This window comes from Salvelinus namaycush, chromosome 31 (assembly GCF_016432855.1).
Source record: "Salvelinus namaycush isolate Seneca chromosome 31, SaNama_1.0, whole genome shotgun sequence".
Taxonomy (NCBI): Eukaryota; Metazoa; Chordata; class Actinopteri; order Salmoniformes; family Salmonidae; genus Salvelinus; species Salvelinus namaycush.
This window is the reverse complement of record NC_052337.1, coordinates 46,965,451-46,983,980: the sequence shown is the minus strand read 5'-3', so window position 1 is coordinate 46,983,980 and position 18,530 is coordinate 46,965,451. Positions and strand designations below refer to the sequence as shown.

The 18,530-nt window shown below is 41.8% G+C and overlaps 1 protein-coding gene across 1 annotated transcript in view; it reads right to left on the bottom strand.

Moving 5' to 3' along the window:
- Positions 1 to 18,530, bottom strand: part of col27a1a (collagen, type XXVII, alpha 1a) — a 209,378-nt gene that overhangs the window by 142,729 nt on the left and 48,119 nt on the right. The window contains exons 11-14 of the mRNA XM_038970195.1: positions 10,210 to 10,263; positions 9,440 to 9,484; positions 5,393 to 5,446; positions 4,567 to 4,611 (exon numbers count right to left, since the gene is read on the bottom strand). Coding sequence (XP_038826123.1) covers positions 4,567 to 4,611; positions 5,393 to 5,446; positions 9,440 to 9,484; positions 10,210 to 10,263 — 198 coding nt within the window. The remainder of the gene's footprint in view (positions 1 to 4,566; positions 4,612 to 5,392; positions 5,447 to 9,439; positions 9,485 to 10,209; positions 10,264 to 18,530) is intronic.

The window sequence follows — 18,530 nt, the reverse complement described above, 5'->3', positions numbered from 1 at the left end:
TACCAAATCAAGCATTGAACCTCGTAAACAATTCATTTAGACCTTGCGTTTGAAACCGGTGTTGATTTAATGAAATGTGTGCAGATGCCCAGCTATTAAAAGGGACAGGCAGCTATTTGAGACTGTGTTTAGTTTAAGTTTTGACCCTCTTGATTCTAGACACATGCTGCTGCTACTGCTTATCTATCTATCCTGTTGCCTAGTCACTTTACCCCTACCTACAGTATATGTACATATCTACCTTAATTACCTCATACTCTTGCACATCGCCTCGGTACTGGTACCCTGTGTATATAGTATATACTAGTTATCGTTACACATTGTGTATTTATTCCTCGTTGTTATTTTTCTATTTCTTTCTTTGAATCCTACTCCTGGCTAACGTAAGTAAGTATTTCACTGTTAGTCTACACCTGTTGTTTACAAAACATGACAAATAAAATGTTATTTGAAAGACAGACTCACACACAAACAAAACCTACAGGAGGTCCAAGATGGCGTAGCAGTCGGACGTGTGTCTTTGTCTTGTCCCGTGTATATATCGTTTTATTTGTATATATTTTGCATATGTTTTTCTCTCACTTTCCATCTACGGACTGAATATACTGCAACCCGCCTCACCCACTGTGGTACGGATCTGCTATTTTTATACTTTCAAATCGGAACCCCCATCAGAAGCTAGACAGCTAACTAGCTACTAGCTAGTAGTCAGTTTGCCACTGCTAGCGGTCCTCACCGTTAACTCGGACATCAGCCAGCCTCAACCTGGTCAATTCCTGCCAGTCTAAACAGCGCGATATCAACCCAGAGCATATCAGACTGCTTTTTCTCTACCACATCTCCAGATTCCTACCGCAAGCTCTGAAACTTTACACCGGATCATCGCAGCTAGCTGCAATGCGAGTGGCTACTCCTGGCTTACGTCTCTGTCCTGAAGCAAGCACCAGTTAGCCTGAAGCTAGACTCGAGCTAGGCCCATCTCCCGGCTAGCCAAAGAAGTCCACCAGCCAATTCTTGGGCCAAAATACCTCTTTTGCCAATTGACCCGGACCCTTTACTGCCGTCATGGAGCCCCGCCGATCCATAACGACTGGTCTGCCAATGTAACGGTCCGCGGTGGTCTCAACAGGCTCTTCCGTTGCGATGTCGCCGGATGCCCATCTGCTTGCCCCGGCCCGCTAGCTGTCTGAATCGCCGTGTCTCCAGCTCGCCTAGTGTAGCAGCGACTACAGAATTGGCTCCCTGACTCATCTAGTGCTACTCATTGAACCCTATGATCACTCGGTTACACATGTCTCTCCCTAATGTCAATATGACTTGTCTATTGCTGTTTTGTTTAGCGATTGTCTTATTTCACTGTAGAGCCCCTAGCCCTGCCCAATATGCCTTAGATAGCCCATTTGTTCCATCCCCCTAACATTTGGTGACCTCACCTGGCTTAACTGGTGCCTCTAGAGACAAAACCTCTCTCATCGTCACTCAATGCCTAGGTTTACCTCCACTGTACTCACATCCAACCATACCTTTGTCTGTACATTATGCCTTGAATATATTCTTCCGCGCCCAGAAATCTGCTCCTCTTACTCTCTGTTCTGAACGCACAAGACGACCAGTTCTGATAGCCTTTAGCCGTACCCTTATCCTACTCCTCCTCTGTTGATGTAGAGGTTAAACCAGGCCCTGCAGCCCCCAGCACCACTCCCATTCCCCAGGCGCTCTCATTTGTTGACTTCTGTAACCGTAAAAGCCTTGGTTTCAAGCATGTTAACATTAGAAGCCTCCTCCCTAAGTTTGTTTTATTCACTGCTTTAGCACACTCCGCCAACCCTGATGTCCAAGCCGTGTCTGAATCATGGCTTAGGAAGGACACCAAAACTCCTGAAATGTCCAACCCTAACATCTTCCGACAAGATAGAACTGCCAAAGGGGGCAGAGTTGCAATCTACTGCAGAGATAGCCTGCAGAGTTCTGTCATACTATTCAGGTCTGTGCCCAAACAATTCGAGCTTCTACTTTTAAAAATCCACCTTTCCAGAAACAAGTCTCTCACCGTTGCAGCTTCTCCTTCACCCAAATCCAGATAGCTGATGTTCTGAAAGAGCTGCAAAGCCTGGATCCCTAAAAATCAGCTGGGCTAGACAATCTGGACCCTCTCTTTCTAAAATCTTGACCCTCTCTTTCTATTGTTGCAACCCCTATTACTAGCCTGTTCAACCTCGCTTTCGTATCGTCTGAGATCCCCAAAGATTGGAAAGCTGCCGCGGTCATCCAACTCTTCAAAGGGGGAGACACTCTAGAGCCAAACTGTTATAGACCTATATCCATCCTGCCCTGCCTTTCTAAAATCTTTGAAACCCAAGTTAACAAACAGATCACCGACCATTTCCAAGCTGGTCATGGGTGCACCTCAGCCACGCTCAAGGTCCTAAACAATATAACCACCATCAATAAAAGACAGTACTGTGCAGCCGTCTTCATCAACCTGGCCAAGGAATTCGACTCTGTCAGTCACCGCATTCCTATCGGCAGACTCAATAGCCTTGGTTTCTCAAATGACTGCCTCTGCCTGGTTCACCAACTACTTCTCAGACAGAGTTCAGTGTGTCAAATCGGAGGGCCTGTTGTCCGGACCTCTATCAGTCTCTATGGAGGTGCCACAGGGTTCAATTCTCGGGCAGACTCTTTCCTCTGTATATATCAATGACGTCGCTCTTGCTGCTGGTGATTCTCGGATCCACCTCTACACAGACACCATTCTGTATACATCTGGCCCTTCTTTGGACACTGTTAACAAGCCTCCAAAAAAGCTTCAATGCCATACAACACTCCTTCCGTGGCCTCCAACTGCTTTTAAATGCTAGTAAAACTAAATGCATGCTCTTCAACCGACTGTTGCCCGCACCCACCTGCCCGACTAGTATCACTACTCTGGACAGTTCTGACTTAGAATATGTGGACAACTACAAATACCTAGGTGTCTGGTTAGACTGTAAACTCTCTTTCCAGACTTAAGCATCTCCAATCTCAAATTGAATCGGCTCCCTATTTCGCAACAAAGCATACTTCACTCATGCTGCCAAACATACCCTCGTAAAACTATCCTACCGATCCTTGACTTCGGCGATGTCATTTACAAAATAGCCTCCTACACTCTACTCAGCAAACTGGATGTAGTCCATCCCAGTGCCATCCGTTTTGTCACCAAAGCCCCATATACTACCCCACCACTGGCTCCAGGTCATCTATAAGTATTTGCTAGGTAAAGCCCCGCCTTCTCAGCACACTGGTCACCATAGCAACACCCACCCGTAGCACACGCTCCAGCAGGTATATTTCACTGGTCATCCCCAAAGCCAACACTTCCTTTGGCCGCCTTTCCTTCCAGTTCTCTGCAGCCAATGACTGGAATGAATTGCAAAAATCACTGAAGCTGGAGTCTTATATATCCCTCTAACTTTAAGCATCAGCTGTCAGAGCAGCTTACCGATCCCTGTATCTGTACACAGCCCATCTGTAAATAGCCCATCCAACTCCCGCTTCCCCATACTGTCATTTTATTTAATTTTTTTGCTCCTTTGCACTCCAGTATCTCTACTTGCACATCATCATCTGCACATCTATCACTCCAGTGTTATTGTTAAATTGTAATTATTTCACCTCTATGGCCTATTTATTGCCTTACCCCCCTACATTTGCACACACTGTACATAGATGTTTCTATTGTGTTATTGACCGTACGTTTGTTTATGTGTAACTCCGTGTTTTTGTTTTTGTCGCACTGCTTTGCTTTAACTTGGTCAGGTCGCAGTTGTAAATGAGAACTTGCTCTCAACTGGCCTACCTGGTCCAATAAAGGTGACATTTTTAAAAAGTATCCAAACTACATGATCCCATCGAGAGAAAGGTGACCAAATAAGATCATTTCAATATGAGCCTTTTCTTATTATGTCCAAAAAACCCGCGTTGTAGCACATCTCCGACGTGTTCAACCTAGAGTAACCCTTCTATTAGCAATGGAAATAACAAAGAGAGAAGCATACAATGATGTAGACAAATGTGTGACTTTGCACCAAACCTCTTAAAGGAGTTCTCAGCTTGAGAGCAGGTCTGGCTACAATATTGTAGAACCATGCTGGAACTAGAACACTGACTCACTGAAACAAACGTCATGTTCAGTGGTCACAAAACATTTTGAAATTCTGAACTGGGAGGTGCTGAATGTGAATTTGTCCAAACAAGAATGCTCACTCTTGTTTCCCACTGCAAAACGCTACTGAATACAAATAAGGATCTGAGGACCCGAATGACAGAGAAAGAGGTCTGACTGTTCAATAAGCTAACATTTGCTAAACACAGCTCTGAGCTATGTCTATCATTGCCATCAGCCTCCATGACACTATATACCGCATGTCCTGTTAGGGTTGTCGGTATCAGTCTCTGGAGACCATAGATGTCTTATGCATGTGGGTTAGGTCTTAACACAGCATCTGCTGTGGCTGACATCAACACATTTCATAACAGTTCATATAAATAATTATCTATAAAAGTATGTTGAGACAACTTTACCGGCCTACCCATCTTGCCCCTCTTCCCTGGTTCTCCAGGAACGCCCTGAAAATAGAACGAGAGAGAGAGAGACAATAATAAGATCAGAGCAACATTGTACTCTCTGGGAATAATTCTAGTAACAACTACACTCATGTAATAATGTCAAACCATCACAGACTGTAAGCTACCTAGAGTATTGTATATATTTGTATTTTGTTTAGCTACTCTGTGTAAATACTGCTTGATGTACATGCCGACTTGTATTGCTTCTAGAGCGCTCTGCACAAACCTACAGCTGTGCCAGCTAATTGGAGCTCTTTCATCGTGCTCTGTCTCATATAGGTGTCTTCCTTTAAGATTAGGAGGAAGTTAGAGAGGACAGACAGACACAGTGACCAACAGACAAAGATTGGCCTGCTACAGTATGGCGGAGCTGCATAGTGGAAAGGTCCATTGCAGGCTCACCCATGACGCAACCCCGGGTGCATGCGATAAGTAGGCTAATGGTCTGGTGTTCTTGGAGGCTGAGCTTTTGGAAGGCCTCGATTAGTTTAGCCAGTTCAAAGGCTCAATAGGGGGGGGGGGGTCACAATGAGTCATCACCAACACTCCCGCACTGTCTTACTCAATGCAGCCTGATAGCACGCTGGAGGCAGTTCCCACATTTAAATCAACAGAGGGAGGGCAGATCAGAGTCACCACTGGGACAGGTAGTCAGAGTTGCCTCCATTCTTGTACACAAGAAGTGTTTGGTGAGGTCAGGAAAAAGTCCTGGCCCTAATCATTACAGACGTTGTGAGTATTTAGATGTGTGTAGCGGTAAGTTAAAGAAAGACAAACGTACTCTTTTGCCATCAGCACCAGGTAGGCCAAAAAGGCCCGCGATTCCAATGAAGCCCTAGAGAGAGAGAGAGCGAGAGAGAGAGAGAGAGAGAAAGAGAGAGAGGTAGAGGAATTCCATTTTCAGTGACTGCGAAGTAGATCTATTATAGGTTGAGAGTTGAGGAGTCCAGTGCTGCGGGTCTGAAGGTTCCAGTGTTGATGGATCAGGTCTCCATGAAGAACTAAGCCATGAGGCAAGTGTATATGCCCATGGACTGCATGGTGCTGGCTTCCACGATGTAGTCCAAGGGCACATACCCTCACGCCAGGGATCTCTGAAGATGACACCAATCTGGCCTGTTGATAGCGGTTTAAGGCAACAAAACAGAACAAGACCAGGAACAACAGCAGCAATAGCAGTAGCAATGTTTTCTATAAGACAGTGGAGTAGTGGAGTGCTGATACTGGTTCAGGTACAGCTGATGGGTTAAGGTTGAAGGTACATAGGGAAAAGACTTACGTAGATCAGGAGTTGATTGAGATGTAGCATTTTTAGATGTGCTCTATTTTAACAAACCTAATGGAATGGTATATCTTAGCGCTAGCGTTATAGGTTTGGTGAGGTGTCAGTAATATTTGAGCTATTTTCACAACCGGAATTGGGGGGGGGGGGGGGGTGATTTTGATACATAAACAAGTTGTGGGTGTGTTGAGGCTTGGCCCTCACTGTCCAACCAGAACATGCTCCATGCCTAAATATGTGGTTGCGTCAAGTTGTGTATTGCATTGTCATCAACTCCAATTTGAATGTTAGTCTATTATAGCCTAGTTTGTTAAATAGCCTGCCCCATATTTGATAAACATGTTGAACATGTCTACATTGTTCTAATGGCATTGCTTCAATATGGAAATACATTGTTAAACATAGGCTATAGCATTAATACTGATATAGGGGCTAGGCCTACTGTAAATTGCAGTCTGGACATGGACATGCCAAACAGTCAACAAGCAAGATTAAATTAACTCGGCTATTGATAAGACAGTGTATAATTCTAATACAAAATTAACAACCACTTGTTTTATATAGACTGTCTAAATGGAGTTACTCGAATTGCTCCCCATGGGTGTATACTAAGTTTGTTTTTTGTTTAGTTTGATTTTTAAAAAACAATCAAGGTGTATCTCCAAATCAACAGCAACATTTCTAAATATGATCGGGTCAGAAGCATGATATCACAAATCACATCTCATTACATGAGCATAAGGCCATGTTAGCACATGCAGGTCTAAGAGGTCTTCGGCAGGAGGAATGGATGTGTGTCCTATCCAATTAATATCGTTTCTTAAAGAGTATAAACTAACCCCACAATAGGCGTAGTTATTTCAAACGTGTAGCCCATCTAGTTTAAAAAAAAAATTGGCTTCAACATGGACATATTGATCTACACATATTGCATATTCGAGCCATGGACAATTGGACATTGCCCAAACGTTAAGAAGATTAGCCTACCATCACCGTTGACATGGCCTGTTAGTGACGTTGCCACGTGAAAGGTAAACAAATGAACAGGCAAATAGCCGAGGCTACAAATAGATTCGGCATCAAGGAGGTGAAGTCCAGACGAAAGTGGAAGATCCATTTTGTTAACAAATTGATAAAGGAAAAACAATAAGCAGTCTATTGTAATAACGTGATGTGCCTAAACAGATTCCCTACTGTCACTGACAATGCTCATTCAATGGGCATAATGAGTCCAAGTGTTTCACAAAAGCTGCACGGACAAAAATAAATGTCCAGTATTGATTATATGCTGTTGAATCAAATCAAATGTTATTGGTCACATACACATGGTTAGCAGATGTTATTGCGAGTGTAGCGAAAAGCTTATGCTTCTAGAGCTGACAGCGAGGCAGTTTGTAACAGGTAATATGTAACAATTCCACAACAAAACCTAACACACACAATCTAGTAAAGGAACGGGATGAGAATATATATATGTATCAAATATATGGATGAGCAGTGACAGAGCGGCTAAGATGCAATAGATAGTGAAAGATACAGTATAAACTGTACATATGAGATGAGGAATGCGAGATAGGTAAACATTCTTAAAGTGGCATTATTAAAGTGACTAGTGTTCCATTTATTAAAATGGCCAATGATATCAAGTCTGTAGGTAGGGAGTCACCTCTCTGTGAATTAATTACTTAAAAATCATACAATGTGATTTTCTGGATTTTTGTTTTAGATTCCGTCTCTCACAGTTGAAGTGTACCTATGATAAAAATGACAGACCTCTACATGCTTTGTAAGTAGGACAACCTGCAAACTCGGCAGTGTATCAAATACTTGTTCTCCCCACTGTATGTCAATGTTATTGTCTGAGGCTACCTGGAACATATCCCAGTCCACGTGATTGAAGCAATCTTAAAGCGTGGATCTGATTTTCAGACCAGCATTGGGTAGACCTAAGCACGGGTGCTTCCGGTTTTAGTTTCTGCCTATAGGAGGGGAGCAACAAGATGGAGTCATGGTCAGATTTGCCAAAAGGAGGGCGGGGGAGGTCCTTGTACGCATCGCGGACGTTAGAGTAGCAGTGGTCAAGTGTGTTACTCGCTCGTGTACTGCAATCGATATGCTGATATAATTTAGGTAGCCTTGTTCTCAGATTAGCTTTGTTAAAATCCCCAGCTACAATAAAGGCAGCCTCCAGTCTGCATAAAGTCCAGTGAAGTTCCTTGATGGCCATCTTGGTATCCGCTTGCGGGGGATATACACGGCTGTGACTATAACTGAGGAGAGTTCTTTTGGGAGATAATATGGTCGGCATTTGGTTGTGAGGAATAATTCTAGATCATGTGAACAAAAGGACTTGAGTTCTTGTGTGTTGTTACAATTACCAGGGTTGGAAAATAGCAGAGCGCTGGCTTTTACAAGTCAAATTGACCAAAGAGGGTGCATTAACGCTAGGCAAAAATAGAGTCCTATAGCTGGTAGTTTGTAGATTACGGTTATAGCTAAGCGATAGTGGTGGTTAGTCGTAGTGAGTTGGTTAGTTGTAGCTAGGGGATCAGGGGCTGGTTGTGAGGCACAGTAGCAGACAGGGTAGATGTAGATCAGAGATACAGGGTGGTTAGATGTAATTGACGGGGTAGCTGTAGTATACTATAGGTAGGTAAGTACTTGAAGGTAAATATGGGATAAGGGGTAGATGTGTGAACCAGGGGTTGGGAGGGAGTTGGTTGATGCATAGCTTATGGTTGTAGGTAGGAGATAGATACGGTGGTAGTTATAGGTAGGTAAGGGATGGATGTAGATAGGACAGGGAGATGGTTGTGTGGTAGATCAGGGCATGGGGGTTGCTGATGGAGAGAAGGAGAGGATGGAAGGCCTCTTTTTACTACTTTAAACAGGAAATTCCAGCCGGTGGGGGCAGGGCCTGTTTTGGAACAGCCATGGGAGCTGATAAAGGGTCTTTAATGAAGCGCAACATAACATCACATCACTGAGAGTGTGTGTGTGTGTGTGTGTGTGTGTGTGTGTGTGTGTGTGTGGCGGCTGTATACAGTTAGACAACTGTTTATGTGGAAAAGGCAGAAGTACGCTACGTGTGTGTGTGTGTGTGTGTGTGTGTGTGTGTGTGTGTGTGTGTGTGTGTGTGTGTGTGTGTGTGTGTGTGTGTGTGTGTGTGTGATAGCAGACAAAACCAATAACTTTGATCAAACAACTCTTGGCAAGCGAGTGTGTTTTGCTGCAGACTGGAGACACTATCCACTGTAAACAGAGAGTAGTAAAATCTGTGTCAAGCCGGATGCATAGAAGTCAAGGTCAGATCAGCCGAAACATAGAAGACAGAGATGGATTGCCCTTGAAAACCAAAGACATACAGTAAACATAAGAACATCAGCCTCTTTCCAGAATTGATCAAATCACGACCCGTAGGCATGACAACAGCGTTCAGTGTGGTGTTTATGGGTATGACTCAAATATCCAGGCTATAGCACTGCTAAAGAAAGTCAGGCTCCACTGGAAAATAATTGGGGTAGAGGGAGTTAAGGGTACACCTACCCGAGCGCCTTTCGGCCCAATGGCTCCTATGGGACCTGGCAAACCCTAAGACGAAGACAGAGAAAAAGTAGTTGAACGGTTAAACACAATTAGTGGTTAAGATAAAAAACAACCAATTATCACAGTGATACTATGTGTGTGTGTGTGTGTGTGCGTGCGTTCGTGCATACGTGCGCCTGTGTGCAATTTTATGAGTCTGTCAATTGGGAATTTATGAGTCGGTGTGTGATTAACAGCAGGGAGAGACAGGACTTCCTCTAGTGTAGCAGTTTCTAGAAACACAGTAACCCATCCTAGGAGTAGATGCCAGGAAAGCAGCTGTGTCTGAAGCAGACTTGGGTTTGAAGTATGTAGTTGAAAGAGTCTCTTAATATATTGTCAAAACATTTATTCTTAGGAAGATTTACTATAGCTCTTCAGCTGACTCTGTGGCATGATTTACATGACAACAACTCTTGTCCTGCACTTTGTGTAGATGTGCAGAATTGTGATACGCATAATTATGCATCATAGCTCTAGTCCATTCACTCTCCCCTGCACAGGTACAACCTGTTAACACTTAATCCTCCTTAATCCACCAGTCAAGAGCTGGTATGAACCCTCTAACCCTACTCTAGATGAGCATAACCTCCTGACCCCTGACCCTCCTCTACTAGTCAAATCTGACCCCTTGCCCTACTGTACCAGACAAGCTTGACCCCACTGTACCAGTCAAGCCTGACCCCTGACCTTACTATAACAGTCACAGCACATCAGAGGATTTACTGCACCTGCCTGCCAGGATAACCTTTGGCACCTGGGCTTCCGTCTGGACCTCGCTCCCCCTGTGGGAAAGGAGGAAGGTGGGGTTAAAGGCAGATAGAAAAGATTGATAAAAAATTACAGTAAGCCAGTGACAGACAGCGCCTTGTGCAGAGTAATAGGTAGTGTAACGGTCAAACTAAACCAAAGCTGCCACGTCACCGTAACGGCTCCATAACGTGAGTCGCTGTTTAACAACTCACATGATCTATGAGACATGCTATACCGAAAGTAATAGCAATATGTCTGCGAAGCGAGGATCGCTTGAAGCAGCACGTCTGTAAAGCGAGGATCGCTTGAAGCAGCACGTCTGCAAAGCGAGGATCGCTTGAAGCAGCACGTCTGCAAAGCGAGGATCGCTTGAAGCAGAGTAGTTTTACACTTTGAGTCTATTTTCCTTGTCAGCGACAACATTGCAAAGATGTAGACGCACAGAAATAATAAATCAATATATAAATTAACAAACAATCCTAATAATCTTCATAACACATTGAAAGTGTGTTCGGTATCACATTATATGCTTGTATATTTAAAAAAAAAATCCAATCTAAGTTGATGCAATTGTTGATACAACCACCAAGTCATTTTAACATGCAAATGTGTATGATAAATGGTCTAGCAATGCATGAATGCATATCAACAAGATTGTGTTTTGGAATTATACAGTGCATCCGTAAAATATTCAGACCCCTTGACTTTTACCACATTTTGTTATGTTAGAGCCTTATTCTAAAATGGACTAACTTGTTAAACAGGTTTTCAGAAATGTTTGCAAATGTATATAAAAAAAAAACTGAAATATCACATTTACATAAATATTCAGAACCTTTGCTCTGTACTTTGTTGAAGCACCTTTGGCAGCGATTACAGCCTTGAGTTTTCTTGGGTATGACGCTACAAGCTTGGCACACCTGTATTTGGGGAGTTTCTCCCATTCTTCTCCGCAGATCCTCTCAAGCTCTGTGTTCAATTCCTTCGACCTCAAGGCTTGGTTTTTGCTCTGACATGCATTGTCAACTGACCTTATATGGACAGGTGTTTGCCTTTCCAAATCAACTCCAATCCAGTTGTAGAAACATCTCAAGGATGATCAATGGAAACAGGATGCACCTGAGCTCAATTTTGACTCTCATAAGTCTGGCTGCACAACCGATTGGGAAATCATGACTAAACTGCATAAAAATTAGAATTAACTATTAACACTATTAAACAAAGATAAATGATATAAACAATGATAGTAAAAAGCACTTTGGTTAGCACTTTAAATTCAATTTTGGGAAAAAAGGCAAACTTAGTTCCATCATTCATTGAATCAGATGGCTTATTCATCACAAAGCCAACTGATATTGCTAACTACTTTAATGATTTTCTAATTTGTAAGATTAGCTAACTTAAGCATGACATGCCAGCAACAATTGCTGACACTACACATCCAAGTATATCGGACCAAATTATGAAAGAAAAGCATTGTAATTTCAAATTCTGTAAAGTGATTGAGGAAGAGGTGAATTATAATTTTTTTCTCTATCAACAATGACATGCCACCGGGGTCTGACATCTTGGATAGAACAGCAATTATGCCACTCATATTTTTTACATTTACATTTAAGTCATTTAGCAGACGCTCTTATCCAGAGCGACTTACAAATTGGAAAGTTCATACATATTCATCCTGGTCCCATCTGACCCAGATGTTTTTTGGGGGTCAAGTTTAAGGAGCTCCTTTAGCACCTCAGACTCAGTGACCGCCTCCAGGGAGAAACTTAGTAGCAGGGCAGGGGGAAAAGAGGGAGGAGCATCGGGTCTAGTCGCATTAGAAGGGGTGGGAGATGAGGAAATGTTGAGTGGGCAAAAAGGAATCCTGACTTAATGAAGTGGTGATTAAAGAATTCAGCCATGTGCTTGTTGTCAGTAACAACCACATCATCAACTTTAAGGGACATGGGCAGCTGTGAGGAGGAGGGTTTATTCTTCAGGTCTTTAACCGTTTTCCAGAACTTCTTGGGATTAGACCCACAGAGAGAGAACTGCTCCTTAAAGTAACTAACTTTGGCCTTCCGGATAGCCTGGGTGCACTTATTTCTCATTTGCCTGAACGAGAGCCATTCAACCATGAGTAGGCGTGTGCTGAGCCTTTCACCAAGTGCCACTCTGAGGTGGAGTAACTCTGTAAAATCACGGTTGAACAAAGGGCTAAACATTTTTTAAATTCTCATTTTCTTCATGGGGTCGTGTTTGTTAACAATATCACTGAAGACATCAAAAAAGAAGGTCCAAGCATCTTCGACAGAGGGGATCAAGCTGATTCTATACCATTTTACAGAGGCCAGGTCATGAAGGAAGGCTTACTCATTAAAGTTTTCTAGCAAGTGTCTATGACAAATCAGGACAGGACGTTTCACTGAGCAACCATTACAAACACAGGCTGTAAAAGAGTGATCACTAAGGTCATTACAGAAAACACCAGACTGGTACCTATCAGGATTATTTGTGAGGATAATATCAAGGAGAGTGACCTTTTCTGGGTATTTGGAGTCATACCTTGTGGGATTGGTAATAATATGAGAAAGATTTAGGGAGTCCTATTGCTTTAGGACTTGGTCAAGCATGTCCCAGTTTAGGTCTCGTAGCAGAACAAATTCAGACTTAGTGTAAGGGGCCAGGAGAGTGCTTAGGGTGCAGGTAGGGAACAGGCCAGCGCTGATGGAGGACGATAACACCCCACAACAGCCAACAAAGTGTTATTTGAATGTTTAATGCTTAAAACCAGCAAATCAAATTGTTTGGGGACAGACTTGGTGGAGACAACCGAACGTGATCCTTGGAAAAAGATTGCCACTCCCCCACCTTTGGAAGATCTGTCTTGCCGAAAAAGGTTATAGCCAGAAAGGTTAACATCAGTATTCAAAACACTCTTTCTTAACCACGTCTCAGTAATGACCAACACATCTGGATTGGAGCTGTCAAAACCCACACTTTCAATCCATTTTAGGTAATAATCTTCTAGTGTTAACGTGCAGAAAACCCAGGCTTTTACGAGAGCAGAAATCAGTGAAACAGAGCACAAGTCAGAATTGGGGCTAGCAACAGGGTGTACATGCACATTTCCAGATATCATCAACAGTAATACAATCAAGGCACAGCAGAGGACAGGGAAAGCTCTGCAGTGTTGATGTATGACATGAGAATGTGCATTAGATGGCAACAGGATCATATTATACAGCAATTTCACCAGGTAACATGAATACAAAGCCGGCGAGAGGTGGATAGAATAGGATGGGGGCCAAAAGTCTGTGTAACCAATAGAGAGTCAGAGTCCCGAACAGTCTGTCCCACGGTAGGGTAAACAAGAAAGTTAATAGTCAACAAAGCATGCAGGAGTCATGAGGCAAATAGCAAAATGAACAAGAAAAAAAAAAATACTCAGTTTAGATCTCTTTTAACTGCTACATCTTTTCTGAAAGTAAAACAGTCAGGGTTCAGACCAGGTCATAGTACCATCTCTGCTACTTCTATGATTTTAAATGATCTCATAAATTGTTTAGATACGAAGAAACACTGTGCCGCCCTCTTCATTGACCTGTCCAAGGCATTCGACACTGTGGATCACACCTTACTTATTCAGAGACTCTGTCTCGGATATTACAACACTAGATTACAGGGTTGGTTAAAAACCTCATGAGGATAGGGGGAGCTGTTGTCACTTTTTCTGGAAATCGTGTAATTTTTAAACGGCTTCCTACTCAATTCTTGCTCGTACAATATGCATATTATTATTATTATTGGATAGAAAACACTCTCTAGTTTCTATAGCCGTTGGAATTTTGTCTCTGAGTGGAACAGAACTCATTCTACAGCACTTTCCCTGACATGGAGTCAGATTTCAGACATCTTGGCCCCTGATCTGGAGTCAGTTGTAAAGTCCCTGTAAACGCTATGAGGATACAAACACTGCTTACGTCTTCCCCTGGATGTCATTACGTGATGACGCTTTGAATGGAGTCGATTGCGCAATCAGGGCCTGTATAAAACAGCACAAGGTGGAAGTAGCGTCCCTTTCCTGCCTGCGCCTGACGCACGGTGGACACGGACCTGCTCTTTTTCCAAGCTTTAGTTTAGCCAGTAATATTTCTCCGGTCATGTTTTTACTCGTTATAGGTGTTAAATACATCATAAGGTAGTTAATTTAAACCGTTTTATTGCAATTTATATCCGTTTAGTGCGATTTTGAGGCATTTCTTTCTGAGACACTTTGAACCTCTGGGCACGTTTCCAGTTCATGCCGAACGTTAGTGGGCATTTCCACATGGCAAGAGGACAGCTTTCGACCAAAAGACGATTAGACCCAAGAAAGGATTCATTGCCCAAGATTCTGATGGAAGAACAGCTCACAGTAAGAACAATTTATGATGATAAATCGTGTTTCTGTCGAAAAATGTTAATCGCTTATGCCGCCATTTTGTTAGATGTAGCTTCGCTTGGCGCAACCTGTATTGAAAAGTAAGGATAATTTAAAAAATGTAATTCAGCGATTGTATTAAGAATTAAATTGTCTATCAATCGCTGTCCACCCTATATTTTTTAGTCAAGTTTATGAGTATTTATGTATAAGACTAGATCACTGTCTAATATGGCGCACGACATTTTCTGACCAGCTGGGCTACTTTTGTCATTGTCTAACCATGATTTTGGTGGCTAAATATGCACATTTTCGAACAAACTCTATATGTATGTTGTAATATGATGTTACAGGAGTGTCATCTGAAGAATTCTGAGAAGGTTAGTGAAAAAATTAATATATTTTGGCGATATTTACGTTATCGCTCTCTTTGGCTAGAATCAATGCTCTGGTAATGTTTGCACATGTGCTATGCTAATATAACGATTTATTGTGTTTTCGCTGTAAGACACTTAGAAAATCTGAAATATTGTCTGTATTCACAGGATCTGTCTTTCAATTAGTGTATGCTGTGTATTTTTACGAAATGTTTTATGATTAGTAATTAGGTAATACACGTTGCTCTGTGTATTTATTCTAGTCGAGTTGTGATGGTGGGTGCAATTGTAAACTATGATTTATACCTGAAATATGCACATTTGTCTAACAAAACCTATCCTATACCATAAATATGTTATCAGACTGTCATCTGATGAGGTTTTTTCTTGGTTAGTGGCTATCAATATCTTTATTTGGCCGAATTGGTGATAGCTAGTGGTGTTGGTGGACAAAGAAAAAATGGTGTCTTTTGCTAAGGTGTTTAGCTAATAGATTTACATATTGTGTCTTCCCTGTAAAACATTTTAAAAATCGGACATGTTGGCTGGATTCACACGATCTGTATCTTTCATTAGCTGTATTGGACTTGTTAATGTGTGAAAGTTCAATATTTAAAAAATATATTTTTTTTGAATTTCGCGCTCTGCCTTTTCAGTGGAATGTGGGAGGAGTTCCGCTAGCGGAACCCCAGTCCCAAACAGGTTTTAATGCTGGAGACTCCACATGTATCCATAGAGTTGGGCAAATCATCCTTTTCCTACCAGGCCCTTATCATGTGTAATAATCTCCAAGTAACATTTCATTTGGATGTGTTGTTGTCTGTGGGTCAGTTTAGTTGAAAGGCTAAGGATTTTTATAATGATAAATGTGTCTGTTATGTTTGATTGTTTATTGTGTATATAATATTTGCTATTTAAGTTTGTGTTTTAAATTGTATAAAATGTTATTTTCTGTATTGTTCCCAGGGCACATTTGCAAATGAGACCTAGGTCTCAATGTGTTTTTCCCTAGTTAAATAAAAGTTAATAATAATTTGATCCAATAAATTAACATAAAGGGGTGGAACAGGGCTGCAAACACCAAACACTTGCTCTGTCTAGGCTTACCTGCACTCACCACGTTCTGTTGCATAATTCAGCAAGTGTGTCAATAGCAGTATACCATCAGATTAAAAATCAACACGCTTGACTCTATATTACATCTATCTATACATACATTTTTCATTTACATTTTGGTCATTTAGCAGATGCTCTTATCCAGAGCTCTTATCCAGAGTGACTTACAGTAGTGAATGTATACACTTTCCTACTCTATTCATACTATACATTTGTCACGTGCGCTCCTTCTCCGGCCTCTAGGTCACCAGGCTGCTCGTTATGGCGCACACCTGTCACCATCGTTACGCACACCTGAGCGTCATCAGACTCACCTAGACTCCATCACCTCCCTGATTACTTTCCCTATATATGTCACTGCCTTTGGTTCCTTCCCCAGTCGTCATTGTTTCTGTTCCTGTGTCATGTCTGTGCGTTGTTTGTGTTTTCTTGTTTGGAATTATGTTACGTTTATTTATTAAACCACTCACTCCCTGAACTTGCTTCCCGATTCTCAGCGCACACGTTACAACATTGTTTGCGAGTTCAGACATAATAGCACTATAAACTGAGTGTTGATTTCAGCACATTTCATTTGTAAACATTTCAACTTGTATTAAATTATTACTTTTTTTTCTCATTTTTTTTTTCAATAGGGCAAAAAAATCAACACACATCAAAATAATGTTACCTTTCTTTTCTTTCTTGTGATGTAACTTCCAAGACCATGCATTAAATCCCTGACTAAGCTTTAGCGTTGTTATAGATGCAACGGAAAGACAATATATTCCATTTTGACAGGTCATTACAAACACGTCTGTGGTTGTAACGTTAAAGGGGAAAAAAACGACAGGCACAAAGCAAGAGTAAGAAAGAGTCGCAATAAAGTGAAAAGAATCAATCCAGTGAGATTTAAGTGACAAGTGGATTTTGCACCCCCCTCAAACACAGGAAATAGATGAATGAAAAAGACAGATCCTCAGGTGGGAGGGGAATGAGCGTTGCTACTGTTGTGTGTTCCTTGGGTTGAATCAGTATAGTGCTGCTATGGTATGAGTGACTGTGTCTGTGTTGGATGGTGTGAGTGGCTCTGCTCTTGGAGCTGGAACAGCCCAGCCAGCCAGATCTCTCCTCACTCCAGTTCTGGCTGCCTCCAGGCATGTTTGGCTCAGCCATTTGCCAACTGCAGAAAAGGGATTGGGGCTGGAACTCCCAAGAGTCGATAATGGAATCAATCTGATTGATAGATGCCTTAGAATGCCAAATCATCATCCGTTACCATGGTCGCCATAGCACTTTTGCGATCCCATAATACAGTCCATAATTTGGGCTGTTGGACATTGACGGAGAGTGGCAGACTGAGGCGAGACATAATGGGTTTGGAGTTGCTCTGGTCTTGGAGATATTTTTTGCATCAGGGGTCATTGATAAGAGCTTTCCTATGGCACTGTAGCAGAGACATTTTGACAGAGCGACAATGCGAAGATGTTTCCAAAACAAACTGCATCATTCCAAATACCCAGCACAACACTTGATTGACAATAGCAATTGCTTTGCAAATACACAATGTTAACTTTACACCAGTCGTGTAAAGTACTTAAGTAAAACTACATTAAAACCTCTTAAGGATCGGACCCTTTTTTTCGCCTAAAATTACATACCCAAATCTAACTGCCTGTAGCTCAGGAACTGAAGCAAGGATATGCATATTCTTGATACCATTTGAAAGGAAACACTTTGAAGTTTGTGGAAATGTGAAATTAACGTAGGAGAATATAACACATTAGATCTGGTTAAAGATAATACAAAGAAAAAAAACGATATTATTTTTTTAGCATCTTTGAAATGCAAGAGAAAGGTCACAATGTTTTATTCCAGGTTAGGTGCAATTTCGATGTTGGCCACTAGATGGCAGCATTGTATGTGCAAAAAGTTTGACTGATCCAATGAACCATTGCATTTCTGTTAAAAATGTTGTTTCAATTCTGCCCAAATGTGCCTAATTGGTTTATTGATACATTTTCAAATTCAAAACTGTGCACTCTCCTCAAACAATAGCATGGTGCTTCTACACCTGCATTGCTTGCTGTTTGGGGTTTTAGGCTGGGTTTCCATACATCACTTTGTGACATCAGCTGATGTAAGAAGGGCTTTATAAATAAATGTGATTTGATTTGACATAGTATTCTTTCACTGTAATAGCTACTGTAAATTGGACAGTGCAGTTAGATTAACAAGAATTTAAGCTTTCTGCCCATATCAGATATGTCTATGTCCAGGGAAATGTTCTTGTTACTTACAACCTCATGCTAATCACATTAGCCTACGTTAGCTCAACCGTCCCACGGGGGGGGAACACCGATCCTGTGGTTAAAGTAATACTTAAGTAATACTAATTCTATTTTTGACAACTTTTACT